The sequence below is a fragment of the Aulonocara sp. 'chitande type north' Nkhata Bay genome, linkage group LG17 (genome assembly GCF_057382095.1).
Source record: "Aulonocara sp. 'chitande type north' Nkhata Bay isolate Kocher_YH1m ecotype deep benthic linkage group LG17, A_spYH_male_GT1.1, whole genome shotgun sequence".
Classification (NCBI taxonomy): domain Eukaryota; kingdom Metazoa; phylum Chordata; class Actinopteri; order Cichliformes; family Cichlidae; genus Aulonocara; species Aulonocara sp. 'chitande type north' Nkhata Bay.
In genome coordinates this window covers 3,265,253-3,285,118 of record NC_141360.1, presented here as the reverse complement: position 1 = coordinate 3,285,118, position 19,866 = coordinate 3,265,253, and the positions used below count along the sequence as shown (strand labels likewise).

At 44.7% G+C, this 19,866-nt stretch overlaps 2 protein-coding genes across 2 annotated transcripts in view; both read right to left on the bottom strand.

Moving 5' to 3' along the window:
- Nucleotides 1-19,866, bottom strand: part of LOC147309449 (serine/threonine-protein kinase pim-2-like) — a 581,324-nt gene that overhangs the window by 23,708 nt on the left and 537,750 nt on the right. The gene's annotated exons all lie outside the window — the stretch shown is intronic.
- LOC147309463 (fish-egg lectin-like) lies at nt 9,758-12,317 on the bottom strand. The gene is made up of 5 exons (XM_086268815.1): nt 12,213-12,317; nt 11,839-12,075; nt 11,535-11,752; nt 11,327-11,451; nt 9,758-10,118 (listed from the first exon to the last, which is right to left on the bottom strand). Exons 1-5 carry the CDS (start codon nt 12,307-12,309, stop codon nt 9,977-9,979), a joined length of 819 nt encoding a protein of 272 aa, XP_086124941.1. The 5' UTR covers nt 12,310-12,317; the 3' UTR covers nt 9,758-9,976.

Genomic DNA, 19,866 nt, shown 5'->3' with positions numbered 1-19,866 from the left:
ACCTGCGAAGGGCTACAGGACCTGACAACATACCTGGCCAGGTGCTTCGGGAGTGTGCTGACCAGCTCGCAGGCATCCTCACGAACATCCTAAACACATCACTGAGCCCAGCTGTGGTACCTGCATGCCTCAAAACCACAAAAATCATCTCAGTGCCAAAGAAGTCCACTGTGTCCTGCCTCAATGACTACCGGCCGGTGGCACTTACGCCCATCATCATTAAGTGCTTTGAGAGGCTGGTATTGAGGCACATGAAAACTCAGCTTCCACTGAATCTGGACCCGCTACAGTTTGCTCATCACCAAAACCGCTCCACAGATGATGCCATCTCATCTGCTCCTCACCTTTCTCTCTCCCATCTCGACAAAAGGACACTTATGTCAGAATGCTGTTTATTGACTTCAGCTCAGCATTCAACACAGTCATTCCCCAGGAGCTGGTAAAGAAGTTGGACTCACAAGGAATAAACACCTCCCACTGCATTTGGATCTTGGACTTCCTAACTGACAGGCCATAGTCTGTCTTCATAGGAAATAAAACCTCCAAAGTCGTCAGACTGAGCGCAGGATCGCCGCAGGGCTGTGTGCTTGGTCCACTGCTGTTCACCCTGCTAACACATGACTGTACTGCACAGTACAGCTCAAACCACATCATCAAGTTTGCAGATGACACAATAGTGGTGGGTCTCATCACCAACAACGATGAGTGTGAATACAGAGAGGAGGTACAACACCTGGTGGACTGGTGTCAGAATAACAACCTGTCTCTAAATGTTCAGAAGACTAAAGAGATGGTTGTTAACTTCAGGAAGACCTCAATGGCTCACACCCCTCTGCACATCAACGGATCTGCTGTTGAGATGGTCAACAGTGTAAAGTTCCTGGGTCAGCCGATCTCTCCTGGAACCTGAACACCACCACCATCATGAAGAAAGCCCAACAACGTCTTCACTTTCTTAGGAAACTGAAGAAGGCCAGTCTCCCTCCTCCTATCCTCACATCATTTTACTGGGGAACCATTGAGAGCGTCCTCTGCTGCTACATCACTGTGTGGTACGGGAACTGCACCCTCGCTGAAAACAAGTGTCTGCAGCGCATATTGAGGACAGAAGAGAGGATCATTGGAGGCCCTCTCACATCCACCTCCCAACTCTATGACAGACACATCATCCGACGTGCGAACAGCATAGTGAAGGACACTCTCCACCCCTCACATGCACTGTTCTCCCTCCTTCTATCTGGCAGACGGTTTCGCAGCATCAAAACCGTGATGACCAGACACTGGAAGAGCTTCTTCCCCCAAGCAGTCAGAGCCCTCAACTCACTACCACAAAAGGACTGATATACACATACGCCTTTACAAACACCTTACAATACTGATCAAAAGACTCAAAAACAACAAAAACTTCCACAAATCCACTACAAACTGGACCTGGGAACAGCATGCTTATTTGCACACTCAGTAACATAGTTCTGAACACATCTAAATTATATTATATTTGCACATTTTGCATTTTGCACATGTCTTTGTCATGTCTCGTCAATGATATCCCGACAATAACTTGAAACTGGTATTAAATACCTACTGCACATTCCACTTTGTATTTTCTCTGTCCTGTCTGTGTTTATCATACAGTTAATATTGTATAGTTACCATTATAGTATTGTATAGAATTGTATAGTTAGTACCCTTTTATCCCTTAATTTTACCGAAACATAGCATGTTATTTATTTGTAATTCCTAGTTTTATATCTCTTGGAGATATATCCTTTATATATTTATAAATGCACCATGGGGGGCTTAGGGTGAAACAGCATTTCGGTACACTGTATACTGTGTATACTACTGTATTGACAATAAAGCTCTTGAATCTTGAATCTGAAGTAAGCCTGCAGTGTGAGAGCGAAGTGCTCTAATAGGGTGATATGGTACTACAAGGTCATTAAGATAAGATGGGGCCTGATTGTTTAAGACCTTGTATGTGTGGAGCAGGATTTTGAATTCTGGATTTAACAGGAAGCCAATGAAGGGAAGCCAATACAGGAGAAATCTGCTCTCTCTTTCTAGTCCCTCTCAGGACTCTTGCTGCAGCATTTTGGATCAGCTGAAGGCTTTTCAGTGAGTTTTTTGGACATCCTGACAATAATGAATTACAGTCGTCCAGCCTGGAAGTAATAAATGCATGAACTAGTTTTTCAGCGTCACTCTGAGACAGGATATTTCTAACTTTAGAGATGTTGCTCAAATGGAAGAAAGCGGTCTTACATATTTGTTTAATATGTGCTTTGAAGGACATGTCCTGGTCAAAAATGACTCCAAGGTTCCTCACAGCGTTACTGGAGGCCAAGGTAATGCCATCCAGAGTAAGAATCTGCTTAGATACCATATTTCTAAGATTTTCAGGGCCGAGTACAATAACCTCAGTTTGATCTGAATTAAAGAGCACAAAGTTAGAGGCCATCCAGGTCTTTATGTCTTTAAGACATTCCTGCAGTTTAACTCATTGGTGTGTGTTATCTGGCTTCATGGACAGATAGAGCTGGGTGTCATCAGCACAGCAGTGTAAATGTATGCTATGTCTTCTAATGATGCTGCCTAAGGGAAGCATGTATAATGTAAACAGAATTGGTCCTAGCACTGAACCCTGTGGAACTCCATAATTAACCTCAGTGTGTGAAGAGGACTCTCCATTTACATGTACAAATTGGAGTCTATTAGATAGATATGATACAAACCACTGCAGCGCAGTACCTGTAATACCTACAACATGTTCTAATCGCTCTAATAGGATATTATGGTCGACAGTATCGAACGCTGCACTGAGGTCTAGCAGGACAAGCACAGAGATGAGTCCACTGTCAGAGGCCATAAGAAGATCATTTGTAACCTTCACTAAAGCTTTTTCTGTGCTGTGATGAGCTCTGAAACCTGACTGAAACTCTTCAAATAAGCCATGCCTCTGCAGATGGTCTGTTAGCTGTTTGACAACTACTCTTTCAAGGATGTTTGATATGAAAGGAAAGTTGGAGATTGGCATATAATTAGCTAAGACTGCTGGGTCTAGAGATGCTTTTTGAGTAAAGGTTTAACTACAGCCAGCTTGAAGGCCTGTGGCACATAGCCGATTATTAGAGATAGGTTGATCATATTTAAGATCGAAGAATAAATTAATGGCAGGACTTCTTTGAGCAGTTTTGTAGGAATGGGGTCTAAAAGACACGTTGATGGTTTGGAGGAAGTAATTATTGAAGTTAACTCAGAAAGATCAATTGGAGAAAAAGAGTCTAACTTAACATCAATGGTACTAAGAGTAGCTGTAGATAATATTACATCTGTGGGATGATTATTGGTAATTTTTTCTCTAATGATAAAAATTTTATTTGTGAAGAAGTTCATGAAGTCATTACTAGTTAACGTTAAAGGGATGGTTGGCTCAACAGAGCTCTGACTGTTTGTCAGCCTGGCTACAGAGCTGAAGAGAAACCTGGGGTTGTTCTTATTTTCTTCAATCAGTGATGAATAGTAAGATGTTCTGGCTTTGCGGAGGGCTTTCTTATAAAGCAACAAACTATTTCTCCAGGCTAAATGATGATCTTGTTATGGTCCTGGGTCGTGTGACCCAGTGTTTGAGTTTTTTATGTATCTTTGGTATTCATTTGTGCCCTAGTTTAGTTCATCTAGTTAATTTCTAGGTTGCTGGTTAGTCCTTTGTTTCTTAGTTGTTTATGTCATCTCCTCCTGTACTCAGTCTCCCTGGTTCGTGCGTCCTGTCTACCTGTCATGAGTCATGTCTGTGTGGTTATGTTAAGTTCATGTCATGTCTAATCTCCATGTTTCCTGTTTTACTTTCAAAGTCTGTGTCCAATGTCAGTGTATTTAGTTTCACTTCTCCTGTCCTGTCTTTAGGTTCATGTGTGTCAGCTGTGATCCCATGTGTGGCCACTTCCCTTGATCATCCCTCATGTGTATTTAGTTTCTGTGTTTCATTCAGTCTGTGGTTGTGTCCCAATTCAGGGTCTGCACGCTTGAAATACGCGCACTACGTGTACTACGTACGGTGCGTACTATAAGTACGAGAAGTGCGGAAGTGAGAGGCTTGTGAAATGGGACGGTATACGCTTCGTCGCGCTGTTCAGGTTGCCTAGCAACCATGATACTAACCGCGAGACACGTTACATACAGCATTGTTTGACAGAAATGAAGGAGAAAAATGTTTTGTTGGTCATTCATTTTTGTCATGACATCACTTTGATTAGTTGAGTATCAGAGGCTGAGACCACAGGACTGTAAAACATGATTGTTGGGCTTCATTTCTGTGCTGAACAGTCATTTAAGATTAGTTAGTAAATAACAATTAGTTAATGTTGTTCATGAGACTAAAGTCATCTCACTGTGGTAATGTAAATATAATATGGCCAATATTATAGTATGCTACTATGCAAGTAACCCCGGCGGAAGGGGCTACATGAATAGGATGAGGGACCTATGGATTCTTCGATACCCAACTTCCACAATGACGGCGAAACAACTAGTAGCTCAGTGTTCCAACATTCAAAAGAAGGGACTGCTCTCACAGCTAGAGATTGACGAGGTACAACATAAATGCTACGGCAAGGAGGAGTCAGGACGCCAGGTCAGGGGGGAGATATCATCACCCCCACCCGAGATTGGGTACATAGCCCCAAGTGTGATAGGAGAAGAATCGTTGAGTGCGAGAGGAACTGACCTGAAAAATAGGATCATGGCCAAGCTTGAAACCTGGATCCCCCGTAGCCGGTTACCAAGATTACGTGAAGTACCCTCAGAAGGTCTGCTAGATGATGTTAATGCAGCACTACGGACAATACCTACAACCACGATTACCGACACTAACAAGCTGATCTACAATACGGCAGCAGTGATCAGTGAGATGCTTGGCTACAAGTTGAACAGCCACAAGGGGCAGTACCCTCCATGGAGAAGGAGGCTAGAGGGCAAGATCAAAGTAGCAAGGAGGGAGGTCAGCCAACTAACGGAGTTGCAGAAAGGTGCGACAAAGAAGGTGCATAAGAAATACAGCAAGCTGGCCATACCTGAGGCCTTGGAAACTGCCAAGCAAAGACTCACAGCCTTGGCCAGCCGCTTGAGGAGGTACACCAGAGAGATAGAAGGCAGGAGAATAAACCAGCTGTTCTCCACAGAACCAGCAAAGGTGTATTCTCAGTGGCAAGGGAACAATAAGAGAACAGCACCACCAAGGCTGGAGACGGAGCAATACTGGAAGAGCATATGGGAGAAGGACGCAACCCATAACGGCGATGCTCAGTGGCTAGTGGATCTGAGGGCAGACCACAGCGACCTCCCTGAACAGGGTCCAGTAACCATCACAGTGGCAGATATCCAAGAAAGGGTCTCCAGTATGAAGAGTTGGACAGCACCAGGGCCCAACATGGTTCACGCCTACTGGCTAAAGAAGCTGACTGCACTCCACGAGCGTCTGGCAGCACAAATGAACCAGCTGCTAGTTAACGAGAGACACCCGGAATGGCTAACCGAAGGTCGGACGGTCCTGATCCCCAAGGACCCCAAGAAGGGACCGGTCCCCTCCAACTACCGACCAATAACCTGCCTCAGCACTACATGGAAGCTCCTGTCAGGCATCATATCGGCTAAGATGAACAGGCACATGGGTCAATACATGAGCGGGACACAGAAAGGAATTGGCAAGAATACCAGAGGCGCAAAACACCAGCTACTGGTAGACAGAACAGTCAGCCGAGACTGCAAGACCAGACTGACCAACCTGTGCACTGCCTGGATTGATTACAAGAAGGCCTATGACTCAATGCCCCACAGCTGGATACTGGAATGCCTAGAATTGTACAAGATCAATGGGACCCTAAGAGCCTTCATCAGGAACTCAATGGGGATGTGGCGTACAACACTAGAGGCCAACTCCAAGCCCATAGCACAAGTCACCATCAAGTGCGGGATCTACCAAGGAGATGCTCTGTCCCCACTGCTGTTCTGCATAGGCCTGAACCCCCTCAGTGAGATCATTAACAAGACTGGCTACGGATACCGACTACGGAACGGAGCAGTTGTCAGCCACCTCCTGTACATGGATAACATCAAGCTGTATGCCAAGAGTGAACGAGACATCGATTCACTGATCCACACTACCAGGCTATACAGCAATGACATTGGAATGTCGTTCGGACTGGAGAAGTGTAGTCGGATGGTAACAAAGAGAGGGAAGGTAGTCAGAACTGAGGGGATTGAACTACCAGAAGGCAACATTGCAGACATAGAGGACAGTTACAAGTATCTGGGGATCCCGCAGGCGAATGGGAACCATGAAGAGGCCGCTAGAAAAGCTGCAACCACCAAGTACCTGCAGAGGGTCAGGCAAGTCCTGAGGAGTCAGCTGAATGGTAAGAACAAGATCCGGGCCATCAACACGTACGCCCTGCCCGTGATCAGGTACCCTGCTGGGGTAATAGGCTGGCCAAAGGAGGAGATAGAAGCCACTGACATAAAGACAAGAAAGCTCCTTACCATGCATGGAGGGTTTCACCCCAAGTCCAGCACCCTGAGGCTGTACGCTAAGCGGAAGGAAGGGGGCCGGGGACTGGTGAGTGTCAGCACCACAGTCCAGGATGAGACAAGGAACATCCAAGAATACATTGGGAAGATGGCCCCAACTGACCGAGTGCTCAGTGAATACCTCAGGCAGCAGAAACCCAAGAAAGAGGAGGGAGACGAGGAACCATCATGGAAGGACAGGCCCCTGCACGGTATGTACCACCGGCAGATAGAGGAGGTGGCTGATATCCAGAAATCCTACCAGTGGCTGGACAAAGCTGGACTGAAAGACAGCACAGAGGCACTAATCATGGCAGCACAAGAACAAGCTCTAAGTACAAGATCCATAGAGGCTAGGGTCTATCACACCAGGCAAGACCCCAGGTGCAGGCTGTGTAAAGATGCCCCAGAGACAATCCAGCACATAACAGCAGGGTGCAAGATGCTAGCAGGCAAGGCATACATGGAACGCCATAACCAAGTGGCCGGCATAGTGTACAGGAACATCTGTGCCGAGTATAACCTGGAAGTCCCGAGGTCAAAATGGGAGATGCCCCCATGGGTGGTGGAGAATGACCGAGCTAAGATCCTGTGGGACTTCCAGATACAGACGTACAAAATGGTGGTGGCTAACCAACCGGACATAGTGGTGGTAGACAAACAGAAGAAGACGGCCGTAGTGATCGATGTAGCAGTTCCGAATGACAGCAATATCAGGAAGAAGGAACACGAGAAGCTGGAGAAATACCAAGGGCTCAGAGAAGAGCTCGAGAGGATGTGGAGGGTGAAGGCAACGGTGGTCCCCGTGGTAATCGGAGCACTAGGTGCGGTGACTCCCAAGCTAGGCGAGTGGCTCCAGCAGATCCCGGGAATAACATCGGAGATCTCTGTCCAGAAGAGCGCAGTCCTGGGAACAGCTAAGATACTGCGCAGGACCCTCAAGCTCCCAGGCCTCTGGTAGAGGACCCGAGCTTGAAGGATAAACCGCCCGCAGGGGCGTGCTGGGTGTTATATATATATATATATATATATATATATATATATATATATATATATATATATATATATATATATATATATATATATATATATACACATATATATATATATATATATATACACATATATACATATATCACTGACTTTCAGCTTGTTGTGTTTGTGGATATATGACTGACTTTAATTATTAAACATTCGCACATAAATAAGTGACGTCATATTCAGTACTTTTGACAGTTCACTCTTCGGCCGCTCCATCTTATTAGGGAAATGCCACATACATAAATGTAAATTTCAAAACTCAACCCCATCATTTAATTTGTTTTTGATTGAAAATGAATATTACTTAAACTCTCTTAAATTAACTTCCAATAAAAACGGTTTATCATTGATTGAAATTCATTCAGAAATGTTTAAGGAATGAGCTGCCACAACTTTCAAGTACAAAGTTGTTATGAAGTCTGTCACACCCCCCCCCCCCCCCCTTTTTTTTTTCCTTTTTTTCCTTTATTTATTTATCCTTCTTATTTCATTGTACTGTATATTGTTACTCTTATTTGCCTTGTATGCCTACTGTGCAAACTGAACTGGAATGACTGACTGTTCGCTTTATGATTTCAATAAAGTTTGGAAGAAGAAAAAAAAACCTCTTCGGCCGCTCCCTTCTGCCGTATTTTGCGGCAAAATTCTCCACACCCACCCACCGCCGCGCTATGAATTGTGGGATATATGGGACCACGAAGCGTGCACCGGACTACGCTTGATATTTGGGGAAACCGACAGCGCATTTGGAGTATGCATTTGAAGTACACTTCGAATTGGGACAGCCATCGTCGCGTGGCGGTGACGTAACCGCGCTTAAAATGCGTACTTCAAGCGTGCAGAGCCTTAATTTGGACACAGTCTGTGCCGTGTCGTCTGTGTTCCCACCCTCCATGTTTTCACGGCCAGTCTTTGCATTCATAGTCATAGTTTTCTGAGCCTTCATAGTTTATCACAGTATCAGTTTCCCAGTTTAGTTATAGTTTAGTTCAGTCACTGTGCTTCTGCCTTGTTTGAACTCTATGTCATCAGCCATAATAAAGGCTCGCTTTCAGTTTAAGTTCACCCCCGTCTCCTCACCTGTGTTCACACCTGGGTCCACCACACACACCACTGCACGGTCTGTGGAGACAGATCTTCTAAATTTGTGACACGCTATTTCCTCTCCAGCTTGCATTAAAGATCTCTCTGAAAATATATACCATTGGCCCATAAATAAAACAAATTCTCAATATTCAAGAGGATAAGGCATTGCTTGAAACTTTTTCAGACAACTTGACAGGTAAAAATGCAGCCAAAAAAATGAACTGATTCATTCGAAAGGAATCTTCAGTCAATGAAGAAGTCATTTGAGTTACAAAATGTTTCTCCCACTCAAAATGCAATGCCCAGATGAACAGAATCAACTCTCTGCATTTCCTTACCTGGATGACTGAGCATGCATCAAGACACCACATTAGATAGTTGTCAGTTTATTTAAAGGAGTGTGGCAAAGCTTGTCGAAACTGATGTCAAATCACATCAGCATCAGGTGTCAAATGGTAGAACTGACACACCAAATCAACCATTTTGACAGCCTGCAGTGTGTGAATGAGGAAATTTGATCTTGAACTAAAGATAACTTTAGTTCAAGATCAGGTTGAACTAAGGTTCTCAGGTTTATACCGTTACCACGGAGGATATACAATAACAGAACTTTTTACATGTTGCAGAACAGATGTAGCCTCATGTCATTGTGATGTAAAACATGAATAGGAAACATGAGGACATCAGCTTGTAAGCTATAAGTACATGAAGAAACTGTAAATGACTTATGGTTCAAACTAGCCTACCATCTATTACTATTAGTTCATCTATAGATTCAGCATCAAAAGTAACAAATTCTTGACTTTGACATAATTATGACATTTACGGGTCAATGTGAAGCACTTCTGTTTGAACTGAGGTGGAAAATGGGTGCAGCTACTCTGCTGTACAGGAGGAGGTGTTGTTGCATTGTGCATCTCCCATAGTGGGATTTATAATAAAAGAACACCAGAGGTCTGGACCCTGTTAAACTGATGAATATATAACACCATCATAATCTCATGTAAGCTTGTCTACTATGTGCAATGATCACAACTTTCAAAAATTAAAAACTGAATCCAAACAGTCTCAGCGAATCAAGAGTTTATGAAAGGATGGCAGGTGAATGATACAGAAGTAAATATCTGACAGCATTCTAGTAGTTATGCATGTTGTTGCTGAATCACTTAAGATGTAATCACAATAAAACAATCAATTATTTTCCCACGTGAATTTTTCATTGTTGACATAATGCTGATCAGTTTTTACATTGTTTTATGTGACAGAAGAGGAAAGACTACAACCACTAGTATAAACATTTCAGGATGGTCCCATAGTCAGTCACGACCCACAGATTGCCACGATCATAGCTCACATGGTTGATGCGAGAGGGCATTGGTATTTTGGTCCAGCTCGTGCCTTGTGGAGTGCTGCTGTCGATGCCTTGTCTGTAGAGAGAAGACATTGATACTTAAATCATTGGATCTGTTTTATTTGTGCAATTGAGGGTTTGGCCTCAGCTCCTCGCCATATTATCTATCCTGAGTTAAGAGTTGTAAGTCTCATGGTTGCTCGGTCTGGTGACCCAAATATAATGTTTTTGATTACTTCATGTTCTGTGATTTGGGGGTTTCTCATGGTCTAGTCTGTTGCATTTCTAGCTCCTTTGGTTATTCCTTAGTATTGTTGGTGATTTCTAGTCTTTAGATTTTGTTAATGTTCTGTGTTACATCTAGTTATCTAGGTTTCTATGTTCATGTATTTCCTGTTTTACTTTGGTAGTCTCATGTCCTGTGTTAGAGTTTTCTGTTTTGCTTCCTTCCTGTCTCGTGTGTCAGATTAGGTTAAGCTGTGTCTCTCTTCTGTACTTATTGTGTGTTTTCCTTTGTTCTTTGTCGGGTCGTCTGCATTTCCTCTGCTCTTCTTCACTCCACATTTCCAGGTTTCATGTTTTCTAGTTCAATGTTTCAAGTTTCATGTTCACCTTTTCCCAGTTTAGGTTTTGTTAGTTTCCTTTCTGCCATTTGTTTTGTAATATTTGTTGCAGCCCTAAATAAAGGCTTGCTTTCTGTTAACATCCACCTCATTTGTCTGCATTTGGGTCCGCATTCTCTTCTCTCCACGCCGTCTGCCTTAGCAGGCGTGAAAGGAAGAGGTAAATATGTTTAACAGATGTGAAAAATGAGATTTCTATGATTTCTTTTAAGTGAACACCTAAATGTATTATAGAGGAGAGACAGATCATTCAAAGAATCCACAACTGAAATCTGAAAATTCTTAGTTACTGAGTTTCTGAGTTACAGAAACTATGATGATTATAAGTAAACATTACTAGTTTTCTTTTGTAGCATTTGACTGGTGATTCTACACATGAACATTTTATGGCTCAGTGATCATTACAATGAAAGTCGCTTCTAGAAAGATTTAAGCACAAATTGCCTTCGTGAGCAATTTGTTATTCATTTGTGGAGAGGTCATTCTAAGGTTGAAGAGCAAAATAGTGGTTGATCCATTGCATGGATAACAACAGAGGAGTCAAAAACACAATAACCTGATTCAAACAGAGACTGAAAGAGTCAAAGCAAAAAGAAAGAAGAAAGAACAGAAATACTGCCAGGGCTAGTTAAAATGCTTTCAGACTAGATTAAGTGTTTACCTTTGGAAGACTTCTCCTCCTCTATTTACAACAAAGACGCTTCCATCAGTCCCAATTTCAACCATTACTGCAAGACCATCCACTTGTATCCAGCCACTGATGCCACAGGTGCTCGGTGTTACTCTCTGTCATGAAAAGCAAATATGGTGAGATGTCTTGATCATACAAATAACAACACAAATGATCATTAAAATAAAAAATAATTTACTGTGAAGTAGATGTTTTGAACTGAGTTCACGCCCCAGCATCCATATTTTGAGCTGCAACTGACATACATTAAAAGCCCAGGCAGGGTTGTCCAGCTCAGGGTGCTCTGTTCCCTGTAGGCTGAGGCAATGGTGCTTTTCAGACAGTGGATGGTGGAGGTGTCAGTAACTCCCACCACCTGACCATCACCTCCAGCATCCACCTGCTGTAAACTCTCACCTGAAGACACACAGAGGTACAGATCATTCATTCAAACAGCTGCTACCGCGCACACTCTACTGTCTTAAGTCTGTGATAAAGCTCACCATTCGCAAAAACAAAGCTGCCAGCTACGTATTTGTAGACCCTGTCGTCGAGGTCAACACCCCAGATTCCTGCAGGTCCCACTGAGACATGCTTCAGGGTGAGTGAGCCCATTTTGTACCACTGTGATCCAAGCAGAAAGTATGCATAATTGTTGCTGTCTGTCATCACAACGTTCCCCTGTCCAGCATCAATCTGTACAGCAGGAAACTGTTGTGGACCCTCCGTGCAAGTGCAGCCTGTGAAGAAAAAAGCACAAGTTAACTCAATGCATGATGTATCACTTTTAAGGGAAACTTTTTATTTTGCTCTATTTATTTTACCTTCATTGGCTTCAAGAAATATTGCATTGTCACATTTTAAAATCAGGACTTACCATGACTGACAAACGGGTAACTAAGGACCAACAAGAAGGCTGCAAAAGATTTCATATTGTCTGTGAGTCTGTGTGTTAAAGGAATGAATCTCTGCATCTTTGCTGAGCTACTGCCCTATGATAGGTCGGTTTGTGTTACTTTTATAGCACGCTGAAACATTAGAACTGTGAGTCTGACCTGGTTTTCCAGGCAGTTTTCCAGAGCTAATAAAGGAGGAAATGTTTTAGCATTTACTAGAAACTAAGAATAAGAACTTATAAGTGATAACTTCCTGGAGATTATTTACTAGAATCTACAATGGATTTAAATCGGCTCATGGTGTAGTGATCTGTGCTAAACAGATTATTTTCTTCTTCTATTGTTGCGATATAATCACGTCGTGCTGACAATGACCGTATGAAATGTTATCATTCAACAGTTCCCATTCAAGTGGGTAAAAAAATATCTAATAGAGATCTCTTCTCTGAGATATAAATGTTTTTGTTCGTTCATTTGCCTTTTCAGCCAAACTAACCACGAGGATTCATGTTGGGAAATACAGTGGCTTGCAAAAGTATCGGCCCCCTTGAACTTTTCCACATTTTGTCACATTACAGCCACAAACATGAATCAATTTTAGATTTTCAGATTAGATGGACAGCGTTTGTGAACAGCAGTTTTCAGATCTTGCCAAAGATTCTGGATTGGATTTAGATCTGGACTTTGACTGGGCCATTCCAACACATGGATGTGTTTTGTTTTAAACCATCCTATTGTTGCCCTGGCTTTATGTTTAGAGTCGTTGTCCTGCTGGAAGGTGAACCTCCGCCCCAGTCTCAAGTCTTTTGCAGACTCCAAGAGGTTTTCTTCCAAGATTGCCCTGTATTTGGCTCCATCCATCTTCCCATCAACTCTGACCAGCTTCCCTGTCCCTGCTGAAGAGAAGCAATCCCAGAGCATGATGCTGCCACCACCATATTTGACAGTGGGGATGGTGTGTTCAGAGTGATGTGCAGTGTTAGCTTTCCGCCACACATAGCGTTTTGCATTTTGGCCAAAGTTCCATTTTGGTCTCATCTGACCAGAGCACCTTCTTCCACATGTTTGCTGTGTCCCCCACATGGCTTGTGGCAAACTGCAAACGGGACTTCTTATGGTTCTCTGTTAACAATGGCGTTCTTCTTGCCACTCTTCCATAAAGGCCAACTTTGTGCAGTGCACGACTAATAGTTGTCCTATGGACAGATTCCCCCACCTGAGCTGTAGATCTCTGCAGCTCGTCCAGAGTCACCATGGGCCTCTTGGCTGCATTTCTGATCAGCGCTCTCCTTGTTCGGCCTGTGAGTTTAGGTGGACGGCCTTGTCTTGGTAGGTTTACAGTTGTGCCATACTCCTTCCATGTTTGAATGATTGCTTGAACAGTGCTCCGTGGGATGTTCAAGGCTTGGGAAATCTTTTTGTAGCCTAAGCCTGCTTTAAATTTCTCAATAACTTTATCCCTGACCTGTCTGCTGTGTTCTTTGGACTTAATGGTGTTGTTGTTCCCAATATTCTCTTAGACAACCTCTGAGGCCTTCTTCTTCTTCTTCTTCTGTCAAGTTTAATAGCAGCTTGCATCCAAAACTGTTGCATTACTGCCACCTCCTGGCTGTTAATCGTCCGTCATTCCTGAATCCTCAGATCCTCTTGATGAGACCAGTATTTCTCAAAAAACGAAAAACCACCACTTTCCCTTCACCATGACTCAACTCTTTAACCACTCGTTCAAACGTAAGTTCCCTTCCACCACTCATTTTACCCCACATCACCCTCCTGTGACTTGCATACTTCCTGCAACTAAGGAGTACATGCTCAACCGTCACCCATCACACAACTCAGTCGGATGTTTTCCTATCCTAAAAAGAGTACCATTTAAAAGGCGGTTGCCTGTTCGTATTCTACTGACAACAACCTCCTCCTGTCTCTGCAATCCGCCACTCCTCTTAGCTTCTATTGTGTTTTGCACCCCATATAAATGTCTCCCTTTTGTTTCATTATCCCATGCCATTTGCCAGAAGTTCCTACTTTCTGTCCAAACTACACTTTTCCCTTCAGATTTTGACAGTGGTATCTGTGCATCTATATCGACTCTTTTAACAGCTGCTTTGGCCAACCTATCTGCACTTTCATTACCCAAAATACCCACATGTGCCAGAGTCCACATTATTACTACATGTTTATTTCGGTCAGACAGTCTATGATGAGCAAAAAGAATGTCATACCTAATTTGCTGATGGGTAGTTGTGCTGCCGGTACATTGGGGTTTTTCCCGGTGGACGAGAGGGTTTGTTCCCTGCGCCTTAGGGTCGGGGAACGGGTCCTGACTGTCATCTGCGCTTATGCGCCGAGTGGCAGTTCAGAGTACCCAGCCTTCTTAGAGTCCCTGGGAGGGGTGCTGGAAGGTGCTCCACCTGGAGACTCTGTTGTCCTGCTGGGAGACTTCAATGCTCACGTGGGTAACGACAGCGAGACCTGGAGGGGCGTGATTGGGAGGAACGGCCTTCCTGATCTGAACCCGAGCGGTGCTTTGTTATTGGACTTCTGTGCTAATCCCAGTTTGTCCATAACGAACACCCTGTTCGAACATAAGAGTGTCCATAAGTGCACGTGGCACCAGGACGCTCTAGGCCGTAGGTCGATGATCGATTTTGTAATCGTATCACCAGACCTGCGACCATATGTTCTGGACACTCGGGTAAAGAGAGGGGCTGAGCTGTCAACTGATCACCACCTGGTGGTGAGTTGGATCAGGTGGCGGGGGAGGACACTGGACAGACCTGGTACACCTAAACGCGTAGTGAGGGTGTGCTGGGAACGTCTAGCAGAGGCCCCAGTCCGTGAGATCTTCAACGCACACCTCCGGCAGAGCTTCAACAGCATTCCGAGGGAGACTGGGGACATTGAGTCCGAATGGACCATGTTCAGCGTCTCCATTGCCGAAGCTGCTGCATTGAGCTGCGGCCGCAGGGTGGTTGGTGCCTGCCGTGGTGGTAATCCCCGAACCAAATGGTGGACACCAGAGGTGAAGGGAGCCACCAGGCTGAAGAAGGAGTCCTATCTGGCTTGGTTAGCCTGTGGGACTCCGGAGGCAGCTGACAGGTATCGACAGGCCAAGCGGAATGCGGCTCGGGCAGTGGCTGAAGCAAAAACTCGGGTGTGGGAGGAGTTCGGAGAGGCCATGGAAAAAGACTTTCGGACTGCCTCGAAGAGATTCTGGCAAACCGTCAGGCGTCTCAGGAGGGGAAAGCGGTGCTCTACCTGCACTGTGTATAGTGCTGGTGGAGCGCTGTTGACGTCGACTGAGAAAATTGTCAGGCGGTGGAAGGGATACTTCGAGGACCTCCTTAATCCCACTGACACGTCTTCCGAGGAGGAAGCAGAGTCTGGAGATGAGGGGAATGACCCGCCAATTTCCGGGGGCGAGGTCACTGAGGCAGTTAAACAACTCCTTGGTGGCAGAGCCCCTGGTGTTGACGAGGTCCGCCCCGAGTTCCTGAAGGCTCTGGACGTTTGTAGGGCTGTCCTGGTTGACACGCCTTTGCAATGTCGCGTGGAGATCAGGGGCAGTACCTGTGGACTGGCAGACCGGGGTGGTGGTCCCCATCTTTAAGAAGGGGGACCGGAGGGTGTGTTCCAACTACAGGGGGATCACACTCCTCAGCCTCCCTGGGAAAGTCTATGCCAGGGTGCTGGAAAGGAGAGTTCGTCCGCTAGTCGAACCTCGGATACAGGAGGAACAATGCGGTTTTCGTCCTGGTCGCGGAACACTGGACCAGCTCTTTATCCTCTCGAGGGTACTTGAGGGCGCATGGGAGTTTGCCCAACCAGTCTACATGTGTTTTGTGGACTTGGAGAAGGCATTCGACCGTGTCCCTCGGGGTGTCCTGTGGGAGGTGCTGCGGGAGTATGGGGTGTCTGGCCCATTGCTACGGGCCATTCGATCCCTATACAACCGTTGCAGAAGCTTGGTTCGCATTGCCGACAATAAGTCGGACTCGTTCCCGGTGGGTGATGGGCTCCGCCAGGGCTGCCCTTTGTCTCCGGTTCTTTTCATAATTTTTATGGACGGGATTTCTAGGCGCAGCCAAGTGGCGGAGGGCTTTCGCTTTGGTGGCCTCAGAATCTCATCTCTGATTTTTGCGGATGATGTGGTTCTGTTGGCTTCATCAGGTGAGGGCCTCCAGCTCGCACTGGAACGGTTCGCAGCCGAGTGTGAAGCAGCGGGAATGAGGATCAGCACCTCCAAATCTGAGGCCATGGTTCTCAGCCGGAAAAGGGTGGAGTGCCCTCTCCGGGTCGGGGATGAGTTCCTGCCCCAAGTGGAGGAGTTCAAGTATCTCGGGGTCTTGTTCGCGAGTGATGGGAGAAGGGAGCCGGAGATTGACAGACGGATTGGGGCTGCAGCTGCTGTAATGCGGACGCTGCACCGGTCCGTCGTGGTGAAGAGGGAGTGTAAAAGCGAAGCTCTCAATTTACCGGTCGATCTACGTCCCTACCCTCACCTATGGCCACGAGCTGTGGGTAGTGACCGAAAGAACGAGATCGCGGATACAAGCGGCGGAAATGAGCTTCCTCCGAAGGGTGGCTGGCCTCTCCCTTAGAGATAGGGTGAGAAGTTCGGCCATCCGGGAGGGGCTCAGAGTAGAGCCGCTGCTGCTCCACATCGAAAGGAGTCAGCTGAGGTGGTTCGGGCATCTGACAAGGATGCCCCCTGGGCGCCTCCTGGGTGAGGTGTTCCAGGCATGTCCCACCGGGAGGAGGCCGGGGACCCAGGACACGCTGGAGAGATTATATCTCTCGGCTGGCCTGGGAACGCCTTGGTATCCCCCCGGATAAGCTGGAGGAGGTGGCTGGGGAGAGGGAGGTCTGGGCCTCTTTGCTTAGGCTGCTGCCCCCGCGACCCGGCCTCGGATAAGCGGTTGAAGATGGATGGATGGATGGTAGTTGTGTATCCTTGTTCAATACTTAATAACGCCGACAATGAATCACTGCATATCAGTACTTTTGAGACTCTGCTGTCTTCCACCCATTCTAGCGCCAGCAGTATGGCATACAATTCAACTGCATATACACCCAGACGAGTTGATGTTCTTTTTGCAATCTTGAAATTTAACTCCGGAATTACCACTGCTACACTAGTTGCTTCAGTCTTAGGATCTTTTGACCCATCTGTATAAACCTGTAAAAATTCACTGTATTTGCTCTCCAATCTGTTATAAAATCTTTGACAAATATCTGTGGTCAATTTCCGCTTTTTAGTGTCCATTAATTATCGGTCTACGTCAACATATCTCAATGTCCATATGGGTAACCTCTGAGGCCGTCACAGAGCAGCTGTATTTGTACTGACATTAGATTACACACGAGTGTACTCTATTTAGTCATTAGCACTCATCAGGCAACATCTATGGGCAACTGACTGCACTCAGACCAAAGGGGGCTGAATAATTATGCACACCCCACTTTGCAGTTATTTATTTGTAAAAAATGTTTGGAATCATGTATGATTTTCGTTCCACTTCTCACGTGTACACCACTTTGTGTTGGTCTTTCATGTGGAATTCCAATAAAACTGATTCATGTTTGTGGCTGTAATGTGACAAAATGTGGAAAAGTTCAAGGGGGCCAAATACTTTTGCAAGCCGCTGTATATCACCTCCCAGGAGAGCTACCTCTGGACTCTGATATTTTTATTTTCAAGGAGAAAAATGGATTTCAAAAATGCATCCAATGGCTATGTGGTAATAATGTTAGCATGTTGACTGTGTGTCAAGTTCCTTATAGTACAGGGTGGGCCATTTATATGGATACACTGTAATAACATGGGAATGGTTGGTGATATTAAAGTCCTGTTTGTGGCACATTAGAATATGTGAGGGGGCAAACTCCTCAAGATGAGTGGTGACCAGTGTTGGGTAAGTTACTTTAAAATAGTAACTTAGTTACATTACTAGTTACTTCTCTCAAAAGTAACTCAGTTACTTCAAGTTACTCGTTACTTTCAAAGTAACTAGTTACTAGGGAAAGTAACTTTGGTTTTACTCAGAATTCTCTTGTTAACGTGTTGCTTCCATAACTTTGCCAGTCTTCTAGCTTGATTACTTGCCACAAGTGCACTGTGCCACCTACCAATAGAAAGGAAAAGATAATGTGCACATTTCCACGAGAGAAATCCCACGCCTGGACCGTCATTGACTGCTGCCATGATTCTAGCCTACGTCACAGCGTCATGTGCGCCTTTTACATCAACACAAAAACTGCAGTCGTGGTGCTTTGATTGTACTCAGAACTCGGAAATTCTGCCTTCTGAATAGGAAGATGTAGGCAACACCAGACTGCAGATGAGCTGCATACAGGGCTGGACTGGGACAGAAAATTGGCCCGGGCATTTTGACTAGAGACCGGCCCACCATTATAGGAAAAATCATAAAGCCTTTGAATGAAAATAAACACTGTGCAGTTTAAAATCTCCAGGTCCAAAACTATACTTAAGAAGTTAGAAGCAGCCCGCTCAGCTTTAAATCAATTACTGACTAAAAGAGCAAAGGCAGCAATTTTCTTTGCTAAGCATAAATTATATGAATCTGGGAATAAACCTGGCCGTCTCTTAGCAAAAATAGCAAAAGGCAGGACAGATACAAACGTTATACAATCACTGTTTGATAATAAACATGTTAAGCATTATAAAACAACGGATATTAATCGAATTATGAAGCAGTTTTATACACACTTATACTCATCAGAGTGTAGTAATACAGATGGGAAGATGCGGGAATTTCTAGAGAAGGTGCCTGTTGTATCGTTATCAGAAAGTCACAGAAAAGAGTTAAATAACCCTGTGACAGAGGAGGAAGTGCGCCTTGCTATTAACTCCCTTAAAGGAGGAAAAGCACCAGGGCCTGATGGTTTCTGCCCAGAGCTTTATAAAAAACTAAGTCACCTTCTTGTAGGACCATTGACTGATATGTTTTTAGATTCTTTTAAGAATAAACAATTGCCCCCAACACTCAGACAGGCTAATATTTTGTTAATTCTAAAGAAAAATAAATCTCCAGATAGGTGTGAATCATACAGACCGATCAGTCTCATCGATGTCGATGCTAAATTACTCTCCAAGCTATTAGTAAGGAGGCTTGAGGGCATTCTCCCACTGCTCATAAACCCTGATCAAACAGGCTTTATCCAAAATCGTTTCTCATCTACAAATATTAGACGACTATTAAATATTATACAATACTCGAATCAGACAAATCATAAAGCCTATGTTATATCTTTAGATGCCGAAAAGGCATTTGACAGAATCGAGTGGACATATCTATTTAATGTATTAGAGAGATTTGGCTTAGGCGAGGGTTTTATTGCATGGATTAAAACTATCTACAAACTTCCAGAAGCTTGTGTCATAACTAATGGTGTACAATCTTCAGCGTTTCCATTGCAAAGAGGTACGAGGCAAGGCTGTCCCCTGTCCCCTCTCCTCTTTGCATTAGCACTTGAACCTCTAGCTGAGGCTATTCGCCAGCACCAAGATGTGCATGGTATAACAGTGGGTGGAACAAATCATAAGATAGCATTGTACGCTGACGATATTTTGCTGTTCTTATCAAAACCAGAACAATCAATACCAGCTATTAT